Source organism: Oncorhynchus kisutch, linkage group LG30, assembly GCF_002021735.2.
Source record: "Oncorhynchus kisutch isolate 150728-3 linkage group LG30, Okis_V2, whole genome shotgun sequence".
NCBI lineage: Eukaryota > Metazoa > Chordata > Actinopteri > Salmoniformes > Salmonidae > Oncorhynchus > Oncorhynchus kisutch.
This window is the reverse complement of record NC_034203.2, coordinates 7,221,370-7,239,721: the sequence shown is the minus strand read 5'-3', so window position 1 is coordinate 7,239,721 and position 18,352 is coordinate 7,221,370. Positions and strand designations below refer to the sequence as shown.

Sequence of the window (18,352 nt, the reverse complement as noted above, 5' to 3'; positions counted from 1 at the left end):
ATATTGTAGAATAATAGTGAAGACATCAAAACTATGAAATAACACATATGGAATCAGGTAGTAACCAAAAAAGTGTAAAACAAAAACATATTTTATATTTCAGAGTCTTCAAAGTAGCCACCTTTTGCCTTGATGACAGCTTTGCACACTCTTGCCATTCTCTCAACCAGCTTCATGAGGACATTTCTATCAGTCTTGAAGGAGTTCCCACATATGCTGAGGACTTGTTCGCTGCTTTTCCTTCACTCTGTACCAACTCATCCCAAACCATCTCAATTGGGTTGAGCTTGGGTGATTGTGGAGGCTAGGTCATCTGATGCAGCACTCCATCACTCTCCTTCTTGGTCAAATAGCCCTTACACAGCCTGGAGGTGTGTTGGGTCATTGTCCCGTTGAAAAATAAATGATAGTCCTACTAAGCACAAACCAGATGGGATGGCATATTGCTGCGGAATGCTGTGGGCTTGCAGGCCTGGCGTGGCCTGTAAACTAGAAGTTTCCTAACACCACTATGTTAGGGTATAACTAATTGTGTATATAAACCCTGGATTGCTGATGCTATTGATTGGCTAATGAGAGGCTTTGAAGCCACTGGTCAGCCATATTGGCACTCCCCAAAATAACCAGTCCTCCATAGGAATGAATGGAATTCTACAGTATTTCAATTCAATGTTTCAAGGCCAAAATGAAATGTATTTAAGTATTGGGGACAGTGACATTAGAACGTAAAAAAATACAAATATAATAAAAATGTTTTTATGTTACATATTATTTCGCTCACATAATATATTTTAAAGTATGCATGAAGGTGTCTGTAATAGAATAAACGTGGCAAAATAATGTAGACATTCATGTTTTAATTTCTATAGCTTTCAAAAATAAATACAATGGGAGAGTACCAAGATGGAGAAGCGGTGGCTTCAAAACTACGCCCCCTGTCAGTCATCTAGTGAACATGTAAATCATTGGGTATAACTAGGTCCTCAAAGAAAGGTATATGTAATGTACTGTCATATATGTAATGTATTGTCATAAATAGTTAATATGAGGCTAATATGGCTGGTGGAACCGTTTATAGAGGGTTCTAGGAGGAACACTTCAAATATAAAAGGCTTCTTGGTCTCCAAATTTTGGTGATGTAACAATACTAGAGCGCCTCTGACAATTTCCCACGAAATGACCCACTCGCTGGCAAAACAGAGCTCAATTTTACCGACTATTTATTGATTAGCATTCGGGATAATGTGTATCCAAATCTGTACTGTGTTGAGGTGTCAACAAATTGCATATCTGCTTTCACTGGAGATCTTAATAGGTTCAGAAAACTATAAAAAATAAACAACACAATCCGGAAGTGTTATTACTTAGCAACGGCTAGTTAGGAGAAATTGGCACTCTCAGAATATTCACACAGAAACCGCATTGGCCCAACTCTCTATTCATGGGTTGCACCTCCGTCACTTGGTCGCGTCATTGCCATTTTTATTAACGTTCTACAGATGCCGCAGCATATTGATGTCCGACTGATGGTTAAACAGTCTTTCTGAACGGGGGCTAATGACTGTTTCATCAACATTACACTATAGTGGCTTGGAAATATAATGACATTGCTAAAGTAGACAAATAATTAGTAGAAAACAAATTTGCCATCATTATGATTTCATCAAGTTAGCTTTAGCGAGATGGCAATGTTGCCAATATACTCAAAAGTGAATCAGCAATAGCTAGCAATGCTAAAGTTAGCTACCTCAAATTCCAGTGCCCTCCCCTCAATCTTAGCTAGCTAGCTAGCTAAAGTTCTACTGCATCTTAAGTCAATCTGGCGACATCACAATAATGACAAAAGTTTGCCCTACTAATTATTTGCCTTCTTTTGTCTCCAGGTTTCCAAGCCAAAGTAAAGCACTTTAGACTAAATCTTAATCAATACCTATTGAGACCGAATTTAGTAGAACGCTCAGCTGGACATCAGTCCTAAAACAAATGTTAAAAACAATCTTATAATGAATATGGCTCTGTTTCTACCTAGCACTAAAAAGGGTACCAACCGAAAAAGCCTATATAGGTGTACTTAGCACCTTTTTTTTCTAAGAGTGTATGGCTTCTTATGGTGCCTTCGGTCAAAGCAGTGTTAGGCTTTGGTAGTATAGTACCTTCATTGAGCTTCCTATGCTCTGCAACAGGGCCTCATTAGAAAATGTAAAAAAAATAGTTAAATTTAACCATTGAAGTTGTATGTCACTTATGTCTGTAATTTCCTTACGTTAAAAGTACAACATGTAACAATTCAACCCCGAACCATCTCTTGCTGTAAAGTTGACGGGGGCCGGCAAATCACTTGTTGTCAAATTGACTGTGGACAGCAAATCTGTTGCTGTAAAATTGACTGGTCGGTTGTTGACTGACAACAAGATATTTGCTCCCGAGTGACGCAGCGGTCTAAGGCACTGCATTGCAGCGCTAGAGGTGTCACTACATACCCTGGTTCAATCTCGGACTGTATCACAGCTGTGATTGGGATTCACATAGGGTGGAGCACAATTGGCCCAGCGTCGTCCGTGTTAGGGGAAGGTTTGGCAGGGGTAGGCCGGCATTGTAAATAAGAATCTGTTCTTATCTGACTTGCCTAGTTAAATAAAGGTTCAAATTAATATTACATTTGCTGACCACAGACTATTTGACAACAAGACCCTGGTCCTTCTTTTGTTGACCAATAAGAAGGCTACAACATTAGAATGTAATTTTGTGTGGGCCCAATTCACGAGTTTAAGGACCAGACAGTAAAATGGGTTTCCAATATTTATTGAGGAAATGGAATGGATGTGAGAATGAGGATTCAGGAGGGGAATGAGAATGGACCGGATGAAGCAGAGGGCTGCAGATGAATGGATTTGGGGGTGTGGACTCAGGCAGATATCATCATCAGGCCGTGGTAGTTAGGCTGCTGTGGTGATGGCAATCCCCCAAGGACATCCTTGGAAGAACGTAAGATATACAAGATAGAAGGTGGGATGCAAAACTTGATATGGCTAGTAACACACATTGTCATGCAACACTGCAGAACAAGAATGGTCAGGTTTGTACAACCTAGTCAGTTGTACAACTGAATGCATTCAACTAATATGTTGTCTGAATCAGAGAGGTGCGGGGACTGCCTTAATCGACATCCACGTCTTCAGCACCTGGGGAACAGTGGGTTAACTGCCTTGCTCAGGGGCAGAATGACAGATTTTTTACCTTATCAGCTCGGGAATTCGATCCAGCAACCTTTCGGTTACTGGCCCAACACTCAAACCACTAGGCTACCTGCCGTAGGATGGCAGTGGTGATTAAGGCTATTAAGGATACGTGGGGAGGCTGATTATTATTTATATATTTCCTGCATTGTTTAGGAAGGGCATGTAAGTAAGAGTTTCACTGTTAGTCTACCTGTTATTTACTAAGTGTGTGACACATTTAAAAAAAATTGATTAGCAATGAGTTATAGCTGATGCTTGTTGAGGAGCTGTGTTCAAGGCAACTAATAGTTAGTGTTGCGTTTAAGTCTGGTCCCCTCTCCTGAATTTTTGTTCATTCTTAACACCATTAACATTTTGTGGGGAAAATATTGTCAAACACTATCATTCCACCATTACTGTAGATGTATTAAGAACAATTTCTGAAATTACAATGCAAAAGTATTGCAAATAGCTTCTTTAAAGCAGTGTGTGTTAAATATCCTGGGGCTTTGTTATCAACTGTGATATAGGGATTTTCAAGCTATTGACCACAGCCATTGCAATGGTTGAGTGAGTTGAAGTGTTCTACCATAGGGGGCCAATACTGCTCTTCTGATGATAGTGTGACCTAATGACTTCTTTTCTACTGAATAAAGGAGAAAAGAGACGATGGAATCGTCGCAGACAATTCAACACACTAGAAGTTGATAGGATGAAAAGTGGCACATAATACAACATTCTATTTTCTCCTACCATGCACCATTGGTTCAGGTAGCCTGTGGAATTAGCTGTTTAAAATGTGCAGCTACCCGGCTGGCATTCACACGCATAAATACACACAGGCGCATGCCTACACCTAGGCAGGTGCGCGCACTCAAACATACACTGATTTCTTTTTTTTAAAGGTGATCTACTATGTCTTTACTGTAGCACCTTTATGGACCTTTCTATTGGCCTTCAGCTCTTTGGACAGCTACAGTATGTTGCTTGTCTTGTTAATGAGGAAATGAAGGGATACTTGTTCTAAGGATTCTGGCCGTGGAATTTAACAAACCAATAATGTCACAACAGGACATTTCAGGAACAGGATGCCGGCAGTTTGGTCTACAATAAGTGGTCATTTTAGTATTTTACGCACCATAAAACCGTGGAGTATAATTCAAGTGTGTAAAAACAAAACAATATAGGAGTTCATGTAGACAGACGTACAGTAGCATGTGTATTTTCCCAGTACCGGCTACAGTCTGCATTCAACAGTGCACAAATTCACAACATCATTTGTTATTTACAAATTGCTCCTATGTCCTGTCAAGACCTGAGGGGTATTTTACGAAGCAAGCTAGATCTACTCAGGGTTTTTAAAAGCTATCCAGCTTGACTGTCTATACCCGGTTACTCAGCCCTGCATGTTAGAGGCTGCTGCCCTATGTACAGTACATAGACATGGAATCACTGGTCACTTTAATAGTAGAACACTGGTCACTATAATCATGTTTACATACTGTTCTAGTCAATGCCACTCCGACATGCTTGTCCTAATATTTATATATTTCATAATTCCATTATTTTACTTTGAGATTTGTGCGCATTATTGTGAATGGTTAGATACTACTGCACTGTTGGAGCTAGGAACGCAAGCATTTCGCTTCAGCCGCAATAACATCTGCTAAATATGTGTATGTGACCAATACAACTAGATTTTATTTTATTCAGTTAGATTTATATTCCAGCTCAGGCTTCATCTGTTCTACAATGGTGGATATTGCTCGTCCATGTCGCACATGGCTAGTTGAACGCCAAACTCTTCTTTGAGACAATGCTGAAACATCAATCTCATGGGTGAGTCAGTGCCACATTTCTATTTGTGCATTTCTAAGTTATTTAGCAAATTCAGCAGGCGATGGTGTGAAATAGTGTTTTAAAAGTGCAGTCTTTATTTTAAATGATTTTGAATGCCGACTTTGTTGTGCTTTGGTGTGCTTATCAATGTACAACCACAAGCTTTTTGGATACTAAGAAAGCTTTGCTGTAGAGCATTTAACAGAAAATCCGGGGAGGGGGCAGCTGAGTATAAGACTGTGTCATCTGCATATAAATGGATGAGAGAGCTTCCAACTGCCTGAGCTATGCTCTTGATGTAAATTGAGAAGAGCATGGGGCCTAGGATCGAGCAATGTGGTACACCCTAGGTGACAAGATGTGCCTGAGACAGCAGATGTTCTGACTTTATACACTGCACTTGAGGTAGTTAGCAAACCAGGCCAAACACCCCTCAGACACCAGTACTCCTTAGCCAACCCACAAGAATGGAATGGTCTATGGTATCAAAAGCTTTTGCCAAGTCAATAAAAAGAGCAGCACAACATTGCATAGAATCAACATCTGTCACACCCTGATCTGTTGCACTTGTCTTGTGCTTGTCTTCACCCCCCACCAGATGTATCCAATTTTCCCCCATTTTCCCCTGTGTACTCATACCTTAGTTTCCTGTTGGCCTGTTGCCAGTTCGTATTTTGTCAGGTCGTCCCAGTGTATTTCATGTTTTTCCCTGCTCTCTAGTTTCTGTTTCTAGCCTTTCCGGTTCTGACCTTTCTGTTTGCCCTGAATCTGAGCCTGCATGCCATTCTGTACCTACCTGATTCTGACCTGGTTACGAAACTCTGCATGCTCTCGACCTGCCCTTTGCCTGCCCCCATGTCATAATACATTCTGAGAATTGAACCATCTGCCTGCTGGGTCTGCATCTAGGTCTAGGTCGTTCGTGATAGTACGAACTGGCCATGACTGACCCAGGAGACTCGGACCAGCTCCGCAACGCTGTCTCCATCCAAGGAGTCTTATGGAAAGACTCCAGAGGAATGCGATGACCATGCTTTCACTGCGTTGCTGGAGCAATTCCGTGAGTTATCTACTAAGCAGCAAGCCACAACAGTAACCCCCCAGACTGTCAGTTACCCTGCTACCTGGTTTCCAGAGAAAGCCGCTTACCTCCTCCGGAGCGCTAAGCTGGAGATCCAGGATCCTGCCGGGTCACTCAGTCTGGAGGAGTTTGTGGTGGAGGTAAGAAAGGTGTTCGATTCTCCGTTGTCCAGGAGAGAGGCTGCTCGTAAGCTACTGCAACTATGTCAAGACTTCCGTAGTGTGACAGAGTAGATTTAACTCGAACCCTGGTGCTCTGTTTGACATGTTCCTGCCTGGATTATCGGAGGTGGTTAAAGACGAGCTCGCAGCCCAGGAGCTTCCCATGGATCTCGACTCTCCCATAGTCTTTACCATTCCGATCAATGAGAGGCTACAGAAACGTAGGAGGGAGAGGAGGTCTGCTCCCGGTCAGACTCGCTCGACCACGGCGTCCACCTCGCCTCGGAGGATTTCTGGAAGTCCCGGGAGAAGCCGATGTCACCTGAGTTCCCTCGAGAATTAGCGAAGGCTGTCGACTCGCTTCCTCCGTAGCCCATGCAACAGGGCAGGGCCAGATTGTCTCCTGCTCAACACTTATGCAGACTGAGCACCAAGAGCTGTCTGTATTGTGGAACATCAGGACATTACATATCTACCTGTCAATTAAAAGACCAGGCTTATCAAGTAGGTACGAGTATGCTGGTGAGCCCCCCATTACTTGTGCCCATCTCCATGCCATCCTGTTGTGGAGTGACCAGTCCAAATATCTCTGGGTGCCGATGAGAGCTTGATGGACGCTACCTTGGTGTCGTAGCTGGGAATCCCCACACAACCCCTCTCCATTCCTATGGACATCAAAGTGCTGGATGGGCGCTCTATTGGCAGAGTCACCCACAATATGTTTCCCATTAACCTGAGAGTATCAGGTAATGAGCCGTTCCTGCTCATTGAATCCCCTCATTTCCTGCAGTTAAACAGCAAAGACAGAGGTCGTCCTGATTGTCAGTCGCACCATCATAACTAAATCAACAGCTACAGCCTCAATATGGGTGGTGTCAAGGTCCTCCCCTGAGGTTCGCAAGCTGCGAACCTTTGTGGCCCACATCAAGAGTGTGACCAATGTCACATTTTTCCATCTACGGAACATTCCCAGGTTACGGCCTATGCCATCACAACTGCATCTGAGTGACTCAATCACGCCTTTATTTCATTCCGTCTGGACTATTGTAACACCCTTTATGGTGGCGCATCTCCCAAGTGCCTAAACAGGCTACAATATGTCCAGAACTCTGTTGCATGTGACCTCAAGCACACACAGTGCTGTTCCACCTCCGCTGGCTCCCCATATGCTCACTCATCAACTACAAAAACCTGATTCACACCTACCAAGCTATCCACAACTCTGGACCCAAGTACCTGTCTGACCTCCTTCTACCCTCCTGCCCAGCACGGCACCCTTCGCTCCTCTAGGTCTGTCTCCCTACAGCAGCCCCGCAGCAGGCTAAAGACTATGGGTGACCGAGCTTTCAGTTGCACGGCTCCGCGGCTGTCGAACGCACTTCCAGATACTATTAGGGCTGCAGAGTCTATGTTCTCCTTTTAAGGCATACCTCAAGACCGTGCTGTTCAGAAAAGCTTTCAATGACCTCTGCTAATTCTGTTCTCCAGTCCACCGAATCTGACGACGCCTGTATATAACTTTGCTTGTTGTCTGTGTTCTGTGTTTTTGATTTGTTTTAATTATTATTCATTATTATAAAAAAAAAATATATATATATATATATATATAATTTTGAGTGCCTTGGGTGTGATAAAAGTGCTTTTCAAATTAATGGAATTATTATTGGCAACTGTTGTGATTGGCCATAAAGATTATTGAAGATGATCCTGCAGCCTCGGATCAAAGTCATTCCACAAGGGTGAATGGGCTTCAGTGAGCCTTGGGGGCCTATTGACCTACTCATAAATACTACTGTACCCTGACAGCATGACAAGGAGAGAAAAGACATTACAAGGAGAGACTTTACACAACAACACCAAGTAAGCAGAGATGGGTTAGGGCTTATATTTGTATTGCATTTAGACCAAAGACCTAAATCCAGGAAATGTACAGAAATCTATCTCCAAGTGAATGTTTATTTGGCATCATGCAACCAGTGTAATAAAAAATATTGTAAATGCAAAAATCACATTGTTTTTTGTGAGAGCACCTTTGTTGAAGCGCATAACTAAGACATAACTATCTCACTGATCATCCCTAAAGCCAACACCTCATTTGGCCGCCTTTCCTTCCAGTTCTCTGCTGCCTGTGACTGGAACGAATTGCAAAAATCACTGAAGTTGGAGACTTTTATCTCCCTCACCAACTTTAAACATCTGCTTTCTGAACAGCTAACCGATCGCTGCAGCTGTACATAGTCCATCGGTAAATAGCCCACCCAATTTACCTACCTCATCCCCATACTGTTTTTATTTATTTACTTTTCTGCTCTTTTGCACACCAGTATCTCTACCTGCACATGACCATCTGATCATTTATCACTTTATCAATTATTCGCCTACCTCCTCATGCCTTTTGCACACAATGTATATAGACAATTTTTTCTACTGTGTTATTGACTTCTTTATTGTTTACTCCATGTGTAACCTGTGTTGTTGTCTGTTCACACTGCTATGCTTTATCTTGGCCAGGTCGCAGTTGTAAATTAGAACTTGTTCTCAACTAGCCTACCTGGTTAAATAAAGGTGAAATAAATGTTTTTATATTTAGGCAGCCTTTTCCCACCTGTTGTTTGTGGGATCTTGTTTTTGTATCGTTGCTTTTTAGCCCTACAAAGCTGTACATTTCATTTGTTACTCTTTCTTGTTTTGTGCCGGTTATCATAAATAAAAATGATTAACCTACCCCACGCTGCATCTTGGTCCGACCATCCTTCCAACAACAATCGTTACAATCTACTTCAGTGCAATTGCTGAACTTATGTAGATATCCTAAACAAAGTGTTTTGTTAACTTTCAAGCGTAACAGTTCCGTGTACAATAAACCATCCTTTATATTTGAAGATTTGGCTGTGTTTGCTTTAGGATGTACGGTATGTAGTAAAGCAATTGTACACGAGAGGGCTTGTTAAACAACTTTTTTTAGCATGTCTGTGAAGCGGTCATAGGTAGAGTACGAGGAAGAGCAGAGTACCGTAGATCAGCACAACCTCGAGTGTACAATTGCTTTTCTACAACAGGTTACCAATGAAATAAAATACGTTATTTTGATGTATTCATAGGCTACTCATTACGTCCCTCAATGAAAATATAGGCCTAGTCCAGACATCTATAGTTGCAAAACAATTGTGGGAACTCACAGGGCAGGTAAATGGGATTGTAGGGACAGCGACAGCAGTTCAACGTCTGGTCCCTGATAAGTAAACAGACAACATCACGTTTCCCAATAGTAGCAGGGTCTCGCTCCTGTCTGATCATAGTGAAACCAGCTGGCTCCACTTCGCTGTTATTCACCCGATCATACAGCCAGCTCTTAGTGATTGCCAGGATGTAGGTGTCCCGGTAGTCATGCAGGTAGCGCAGGTTAGCCGTCAGCTCGTCCACTTTCCCCTTCAAGGATTGGGCATTGATTGGCAGAGTAGTCGGCAAGGGAAGTCTATTCCTCATTGCTTTCAATCACCACTGCATCCCACCGCATTTCCCGTGTTTGCATTGTCAAAGCTGAGTCTATGTGTGCTTGCAAATATACTTAAAAGTTCCACAACTGAATTGCTATGATTAAACACTGACGATCGAGTGCAGTTGATAAAACATCACAACAATAAAAAGACGCCAAACCCCAACACAAGCTGCGGGTTAGTTACCACTTTATTACTATACTAAATAAGCAATGTTATTATTATTAGAATATGTAATATGCATAAATATTCAAGGACTTTTTTGTTGCAGTGTACAAACTTAACATGAACAGGAATTACATTTACTCTAACCGGTGGTCTGAAAGAACTACCTGAAAGCCACACTTCAAATAAGCCACGTTCAATGTTCTGATGGGCTACCACCTCTACAGTATGTTATTAAAAAGGGGAAAAAATGGAACCCCTCCATCACAAAAAGGTTCCGGTTTGAAAATGTACACAAGGGTTCCTCAAGGAACCTTTTTGAACTGGAAAGGTTCCAACAGTGTGGAAATGTGTATAGCGTCAAAATATGGCTAAAAGTAGAATTTTGATATCAATGATGCATCCATAGCTCTGTCTATTAATTTGAGAGTGGTTACATTTATCCAGGCCCATCCCTCAGCTTTTTACCAAAACAGAACTGGGGTGACCGCTTTGTTATGGTTTCAATTAAGGATTCTAGCTTTAACGACATACTGTAACTATGTCAGTCTGAATTACATATTTTATGTCAGTCTGAATGACAGTGTTATAAAGGCAAGTATATTTCCTGTGTCATTAACCACACCAACCAAGCTACTGTCTGAATACCCCTGTATGGAGGTCAAGAGTAGTCTCTCTGGTCAGCCATGTATGTTGGACTTGGTACCAGACATGGGTTAAAATAGTATTAGACAGCTTCAAAACACTCACTTGAGCTTATCTGGTAAAATCGAACTAATGGAATAGTCCCAAAAGTGCAACCCCTGCCATCTGGCAGTCTAGGCAGGCTCTACCACTCTCAACTAAAGTATTTTCAAAGAAAACCAATGCCATTTGAACCAAAGTTTGTTGGACACCATGTGGTGACCTGCGGTGGTAGTGTATTACCCTGCATACAGCCTCAGTCAGTGTAAAATGAACCGTTACTTTGATGGGACTTTAACAATGATGGGATAATAATCATATTGCAATGTCTTTATAATGGGGTGTTCTTTCGGACATACTCTAACCACACAGTTCCTTAGAAACATGGCTGATGGCTGAGGACAAGGTGATCACGCACAAAAACGATTAAAACCGTTCCACATCCGTACCCTTCAAGACCCGGAGTGAGGGTAGCACTTTATTTTACAGTACAGAAAATAACAAGGTATTGTTATGGTGATTTCACATTAATAACATATGAATGGCTGTCACGCCCTGACCATAAAGAGCCCTTGTTTCTATATGGTGTAGTAGGTCAGGGCGTGACTAGGGGCTATTCTAGTTTACTATTTCAATGTTGCATTCTAGTTGAATTTTTCGATGTTGGTGTCTTGTATGATTCCCAATTAGAGGCAGCTGGTAATCATTATCTCTAATTGGGGATCATATTTAAGTAGCTATTTTTCCCACCTGTGTTTGTGGGATATTGTTTTGTATTTGTGCATGTGCACCACGTAGTCACATTTCGTTGTTCGTTTATTGATTTAAAAAATAAATAATCCCCCCATTAAAACAAGCACTACTAAGCACCATTCAATACCAGATAGTTACAAAGTGTGGTGAATTCTTGAAGCAAATAAACCTCTATTAAATAATAGTGGAAACAGTACCATAAAATAAAGTGCTACTGACCACTGATCTACACTACCTGTCAATCTCCTTAGCCCCTCCTCCCGATGGTAATTTACCAAACTCTTGTTCCGGCCCCTGGCAATGTTCAATAGGGTTTCCTGCAGACGCGGCAGCGACTGATGACATTCTCTAGAAGACGTCCCTTCACAGTCTGGGGCACAGGCTTACTGCAGGGGAGGAGATCAAAGAAGAGGAGTTTAGTGTGGTGTATAGGTAAGGCCAGACAGAATCTGTCGAAGCAGAATTACCTAAACTACCCTAAAAGTATTAGAATGATACTAAACACTGTCACAAAACATAAATAACTAGTTGATAAAAAGACAATGCTGTACAGGCATTGAAAAGAAAACATCCCTGTATGTGGCCATAAATATTGATAATTCAAATCAAGCTTTATTTATACAGCATATCTCAGACATGGAATGCAACACAATCTGCTTCACGGGAAAAAATGAATGAAAACAATGAAAATAAAAACAGAAATATTTACTACACAACAAACATAAGAGGATAAAAAATCACTGTTCTTGGTGAATAAAGTAACGCTCCCTACATCTTCTATGCATTTTTTTTTTTTTACTACAACGCTGATCGTATTGTATAGACACTGAATCGATCTCTGAGGTGATGATTCTAACCTGAACATGCGATTCGGGTCGAGCGAGGCCAGCCAGTAGCTGTAGGAGTCTGGGAAGTAGTTGCAGGTTCCCCGGCCGTGGCACTCGATGAAGGGGACCTGGCGGAAGTGTTCCAGGCACGAGCCTGGGGAGACTAGCGGCTGCCCCGACCCCTCAGCACCCGCACCCGTTTGCTGGGAGGAAGAGAGATGAGGAGCAATGGGTTATGGAAAGGAGGAGAGGAGTATAGAAAACAAGCAGAGATGAGGAGAAAGGGACAGAGGAAAGAGATGACACGGTGAAGGGCAGGATGGGGCAGAAGAAGTGAGGAGGAGAGAAGTATAGAGAAGGTAGAGTGAGCTACATTGAGTTTTGAATTGTCACAATGGAGTGCGCAACATTATATTCCTACTATGATGTTTAATTTGCAGCATTATCATTCGTATCATTATCATTCAACCACAAATCCAGATGTGCAAAGCTGATACCCAAAGGCAACTCAAAGCTGTAATCGGCATCAAAGGTGCTTCTACAAAGTATTGACTCAGGGGTGTGAATATTTCTGCAAATGTATATTGATGTATTTCATTTTCAATAAATGTGCAAATAAACATGATTTCCCTTTGTCATTATGGGTGAGTGTTATGGGTGAGTGTTATGGGTGAGTGTGTAGAAGGGTGAGAGATAAATAATGATTGAATCTGTTTTGAATTCAGGCTGAAGCACAACAAAAATGTTGAACAAGTCAAGTGGTGTGGATACTTTCTGAAGGCACTGCAGGTACAGATATTAAACAGTATATCGATATAATATACGGAGCAGGTCGTTACCATGACAAAGGAGTATCCAGGCCAGAGGGATTCCCAGTCACGAGGACAGTCTGGGGTCTGGGTGGTCTGGCTGTGGATGGCGATGGCATTGGAGCTGCCCTCACACACTGAACACCTAAATCACACACCACCAACAAGTGTAGCGTAGTGTCACTTCTGTGCAACACGTTAAAATGTGTTCCAAAATAAAGAGTGCAAACTGTAGAGACCCTGTATTTTATTAGCCTGCAAGTATGTGTGTGTGTGTGTAAGCGTGCATGTGTGACTGCGCACGTGTGACTGCTTGCGTGCGTGCGTGCATGTGTGTGTGTGTCTGTCCCTCCTCCCAGGGCTGTGTACCTGCTGATGTAGCTCCCTATCTCATCTCCTCTGATTAGGTCCATGCTGCGCGGCATGGGCTTCTCCGTCGACAGCCAATAGGAGTAGTCGTTGCGGGCGGCGTAGCGACAGGTGTTGTCCGTGTCACAGAACAAGAAGGGCATGGTGGAGAAACGTGGTAGGCAGCTGCCCATGGAGCCTGGGGGGGGGCAGTGGTGAGGTCATCAAAGAGAGACAAGGTCAAATTAACAGGAAAAGTAAGAGTGCTGAGTTAACAATTTTAGAAACTAATTTGCTCAATCCCAAATCGAACTGTACCCTCTAGATCTGAGATGATTGGATGCGTTAGGTATTAACCAATATGGTATTAACCCCACACTGCCTTTTGATATGCTTTGTAAGAATTTCACCATATTGCTAACTTACACCTATTCATTGGTTGCATGTTTCATCACAATATTGTTTTGAACTTTCATTTTGGACTGATGCATTCTACTCAATGCATCGTCTATGAGCGCTAATGAAGATCTCATCAAAATCTTTGCTTGGAAATACAATGACATTCAAAAGGAGGCCAAAAAATGAGTAGGAAAACCTTTTGTCATCCCTAGCATCGCTAGCCTTTTTAAAATTTTTTTTTACAAACTTTGATAGCTAATGACAACATTGTCATCTGTCTAATGTAAATTTGATAACATGATAATGCTGCTTCCTACTAAATACTACTTTAGCAATGCCATTGTATTTCCAGGCACTATAGTGTAATTTAGACACTCCGCCCAGAATGACTGGGCTTATCATGACTTTAGAGCACCACTTTAGAGCACCAGCTTGAGAACGTTCAGACCAATGGCATGACGCGCCGGAGTGACGGAGGTGCAACCTATGAATACAACCGCTCTGCGTTTGGTGAGTTTTTTGTTGTTGTGTTGAGCAGTGTGTGTGTGTGTGCCTCATTAGTATTAATGTGTGTCTCCATGCTGTTTACCTAGGTCTTGTCCGTGGGCTCTCTCATTGCCATTGATGAAGAGCAGAGAGTATCCAGAGTAGATGAGGGTGGTACCTCTGGGGCAGTCAGGCACTCTGATCGTCTGGCTGTGTCGGGCAAGCAGGAAACTGTCAGCCAGGCCTGCCGTGCTGGAGCCCCACGGGCCACGAGAACCCTTCTGTCCCGGAGACCCCTGGTAGCCCACCGGCCCTGCCAGAGCAAAAACACTTAGATAAAATACATGTTTTCCAACTGTTCGCCTCATGTTCAACAGGATGTATATAAATACCTGTCCGTCCCGGTGATCCCTTGTCCCCCTTGCGTCCAGGGAACCCAGGCAGGCCTGGAGGGCTGTGTCCATGCTGACCCTTCGGGCCCGTGGAGCCTGGCAGTGAGAGGGAAAACTTGATTTTGGCAAGCAATTTAGTTAGCCAAAGCTAAAGTAGGATCTATTGTGCTAATGTTAGCATGCCGGTCACCACAGGCTAAGACATGGCATAGGTTGAATTCACTCCTTCCCCATAGACTATTTCATTCATAAGAAAGAATATGACATTTGGTTGAAGTGAACCACAGTTGGCCTGACCATGTGGCTTGTAGTTGCAGATGATAAAAGGATAGTGAACCTGCAAATCCTGGCCGTCCTGGCAGCCCACTTGGACCTGGAAGTCCTTGGTTCCCGGGGTGACCAAGTGGGCCTGGATCCCCTTGATAGAATCTCACTTGTCCAGACACGTCAAGCCCTGGACGACCTGTAGATGTGCATGAAAAAAAACCTGAGATTCGTTTTGACTAACTACTTTAGAATATATTCTGTTTAAGATTCCGTTTAGAATTAGGATGCATTGACAAATTGAATATTGACCCAATGGTTTTCTGTGTTAAATCTACAGATTTCAGTGTTAAATGTTGAGTTGTTAGTGTTTAATGTTGAGTGTTAAATATTGACCTGCTGGTCCTGGCCGGCCTTTGGCCCCGCTTGGTCCTTTCGTGCCGGGGTTATAACTATGATCACCCGTCTCACCTAAAACAACACAGTTCATCAAGATAGACTGAATCACCAACTGCACCACACACACAGTTGGGTAAGGTTACTTTCGAAATGTAATACTTTACAGTTACAAGCACATGTCCAAAATTGTAATCAGTCATTTAACGTTTGGATTACCCAAACACAGTAACTTAATCAAATTCCTTTTTGGATTACTTTCCCCTTAAGAGGCATTAGAAGAAGGCCAAAAACGATCCATCAAACACATTTGGTGTCATCATAGTGGTATCAGACTTGTGGTCAAAATATCTCAATTGAAACAAACCAAACACATTTCCTACACACACACACACACTATCTAGCATGTCATAACTAAAAAACCTAGGGATGACATTTTGATGGCTACAACACATGTCACACATTAACAGGAGGCACAGGAGTTTTTCCAGAGCATGTGACCTTACACGGGAAAGCTCTTTGCCCTAGAACTAGAACCCAGAGTTCTTCATGGTCAGGATAAACTCCTGGCCACACTCAATACTATGGTGTAATGACAGATTTGTTTTTTTTTGTAAATAAAAAATTACAATGCAGAGGATTGTTGTCGATGCAATAAGATTACCGGGGAATCCTGGGGGTCCAGGGTGACCTGGGTCACCTATTGATCCTGGAGGTCCAGGGATGGCTCTTGGTCCCTAGGGGGTAGAAAGCAATTCAAGCAACAATTCAATACTTCAAATTATACATATAATTACTTATAACACCTATATTTTCCAGCGTTCAAGGGATATCCCAAAACGTAAACAACATTTAGTTGGTCTTGTACTCTTCAATGGAGTGACTCACCCATGGCCCTGGAAGCCCTGGGTCCCCTCTGGGCCCGTCGAAGCCTCGGCCCCCTGGAGAGCCCGTGTCTCCCCTGTCCCCATTATATCCATAACCTCCAGACCCTGGCTGTCCCCGTGGACCCCGTCGCCCTGCAGACAGAAAGACCCTAAATGTGTCATAATTTCAGTCAGAGGCATGTTTTGGTAGAGCAGCATTCAGGGCCGGTGGGAATAAGGGAGAGGTTGAATTAGAGTCAGAGATAGAGTTTGACTTACCAAGTCATAACTATTGCGTTTTGGTTAGTCAGGAGGAATAAGAGTTTGAAGAGGTTGAATGAGTGAGTTAAAATTAACCAATGGTGTGAGTGAATCAGGGACAGTTGTTCATAATGAGTCTAAACCTTGTAATTGACTAAGAAGCACTTCATTCTCTTTACTGGCCTACACAGTCAAGGATAGAGATTGAATTTGATTCAAGGGTAGAGTTTGTGTCAGCACAACTGACACAGTTTCAATTAGATTCAGGTATAGAGCTAATCAGTGACAGAGTTGGTGTTCAAAGCCACAAAGAACAGTGCGTCCTCACCAGGGCTTCCAGGTCTGCCATGAGGACCAGTGTCTCCTTTCAGCCCTTTGAGACAAACGGCTCGGTGCCCTGGCTCACCACGAGGACCTTGGGGTCCTTCAATGCCTTGGTCTCCAGTAAACCCTGGGGGCCCCAAAACAGTGGGGCCAGGAAAACCCACATCTCCTTTTGGACCTATAGGGAAACAGAAAACAAACCATTTTAGCCAATTACATCAATTTTAGCCATGAACGGAGCCGATAATAACTTAAATCAAGTTTATTACAGAACCAATTCTAATTAATAACAAATCCAATGTTGAGCCAGTGGTACATGTCTGAAGGTATAGGAATGATGTCATCAGTCTGAGACTCACCTGGCTGTCCATTCTCTCCACGTAGGCCAGGAGTTGACCCCACAATCACTAGAGAGAGCAGAGAAGATATATTATATCCACAAAATGTCAAATTATTACATATGCATGGGGCAAGAAGTATAGATATAAACACAACGCAAGTAGAAGTCAAGGAGTCTGTCTTTACATGTCTCTCCCTTCTGACCAGCAGGTCCAGGAATGCCATCGCGACCCTGGTTACCTTTAGGACCACAGAGACCAGGAGGGCCAGGTAACCCTGGTTGTCCTATGAAAGAGGATATGGTCAGACACCTCAAAAACATACACACACAAGTCATAGAGACACAAAAACATACACATACTGTATTTTTCATTGATATACAGTATTTCCTGAATAAACCTTAGTGATGTTCTGACCTGGAGCTCCATAGGACGGAGTGGGTCCTGGGGGGCCTGGAGGACCATCGGTACCTGGTGGCCCTGCAGGACCTAGGGGTCCTGGATCACAGAAAGAAAGATGGAAAGAAAGAAAACATTATCCTCATAATCATCTATCATAACTATCATTACTAGTATTTCAGTGGTAGTAACCATGATGTCCATGATGTCCTGGGTCTCCTTTGGCTCCAGTGGGCCCTTGGGAGCCTGGACGACCTGCGCAACCAGGAGAGCCTCTCTCTCCCTTGGAACCATGGCTGTTACACAATGCTGGCTCGCCCTAAAGAGAAGGCGGAGGGAAGGGAGAGAGAAAGAGAAAAAGAGACAGAGAGAGAGAAGGGTGTTATCAGAGCCAGGTAACAGTCACCTTGGTGTTTAAATGGTATCTGTAGTTTTACAGTGTTTTGTTGCACAGTGGCAGTGATTTCAATTGCTGGTAATAGACTGCGGTTCTGTTTGTTGAACACACCTTTTGTCCAGGTGGTCCTATGCGGCCTGGTTGAGCATAACTGGGCTCTCCTTTAGATCCTTTAGGCCCGTATGGACCGGGTCTACCGTCTTGTCCCAGGCCTCCATGGTAACCCAGAACTCCCTTTATTCCATGGGGACCTAAGAGATTACATCGGCACAACTCAATAAGAACAGTAAGAACATAATCAATTGGCTTTTAATGAATTTGAACCATTTTCAGTATGATATCATAAGCTGGTATGCGATGCAGTATGCCAAGCATACAAGAATACTATTTGTTGTGATTGTGTGTGTGAGGGAGTGTGTGTGTGCGTGCACATCTGTGAGTGTGTGTG

General features: G+C 42.9%; 1 protein-coding gene across 1 annotated transcript in view; it reads right to left on the bottom strand.

Annotated features, from left to right (window-relative positions):
- Nucleotides 1–9,963: 9,963 nt before the first annotated feature.
- LOC109875102 (collagen alpha-3(IV) chain) overlaps nucleotides 9,964–18,352 on the bottom strand; it is a 68,820-nt gene continuing 60,431 nt past the window's right edge. Inside the window, exons 37-52 of the mRNA XM_031810557.1 lie at nucleotides 18,016–18,155; nucleotides 17,700–17,826; nucleotides 17,526–17,606; nucleotides 17,296–17,394; nucleotides 17,130–17,177; nucleotides 16,775–16,948; nucleotides 16,208–16,338; nucleotides 15,984–16,056; nucleotides 15,320–15,394; nucleotides 14,997–15,122; nucleotides 14,660–14,755; nucleotides 14,371–14,580; nucleotides 13,404–13,581; nucleotides 13,065–13,179; nucleotides 12,256–12,428; nucleotides 9,964–11,784 (exon numbers count right to left, since the gene is read on the bottom strand). Coding sequence (XP_031666417.1) covers nucleotides 11,703–11,784; nucleotides 12,256–12,428; nucleotides 13,065–13,179; nucleotides 13,404–13,581; nucleotides 14,371–14,580; nucleotides 14,660–14,755; nucleotides 14,997–15,122; nucleotides 15,320–15,394; nucleotides 15,984–16,056; nucleotides 16,208–16,338; nucleotides 16,775–16,948; nucleotides 17,130–17,177; nucleotides 17,296–17,394; nucleotides 17,526–17,606; nucleotides 17,700–17,826; nucleotides 18,016–18,155 — 1,928 coding nt within the window. The 3' untranslated portion in view covers nucleotides 9,964–11,702. The remainder of the gene's footprint in view (nucleotides 11,785–12,255; nucleotides 12,429–13,064; nucleotides 13,180–13,403; nucleotides 13,582–14,370; nucleotides 14,581–14,659; nucleotides 14,756–14,996; nucleotides 15,123–15,319; nucleotides 15,395–15,983; nucleotides 16,057–16,207; nucleotides 16,339–16,774; nucleotides 16,949–17,129; nucleotides 17,178–17,295; nucleotides 17,395–17,525; nucleotides 17,607–17,699; nucleotides 17,827–18,015; nucleotides 18,156–18,352) is intronic.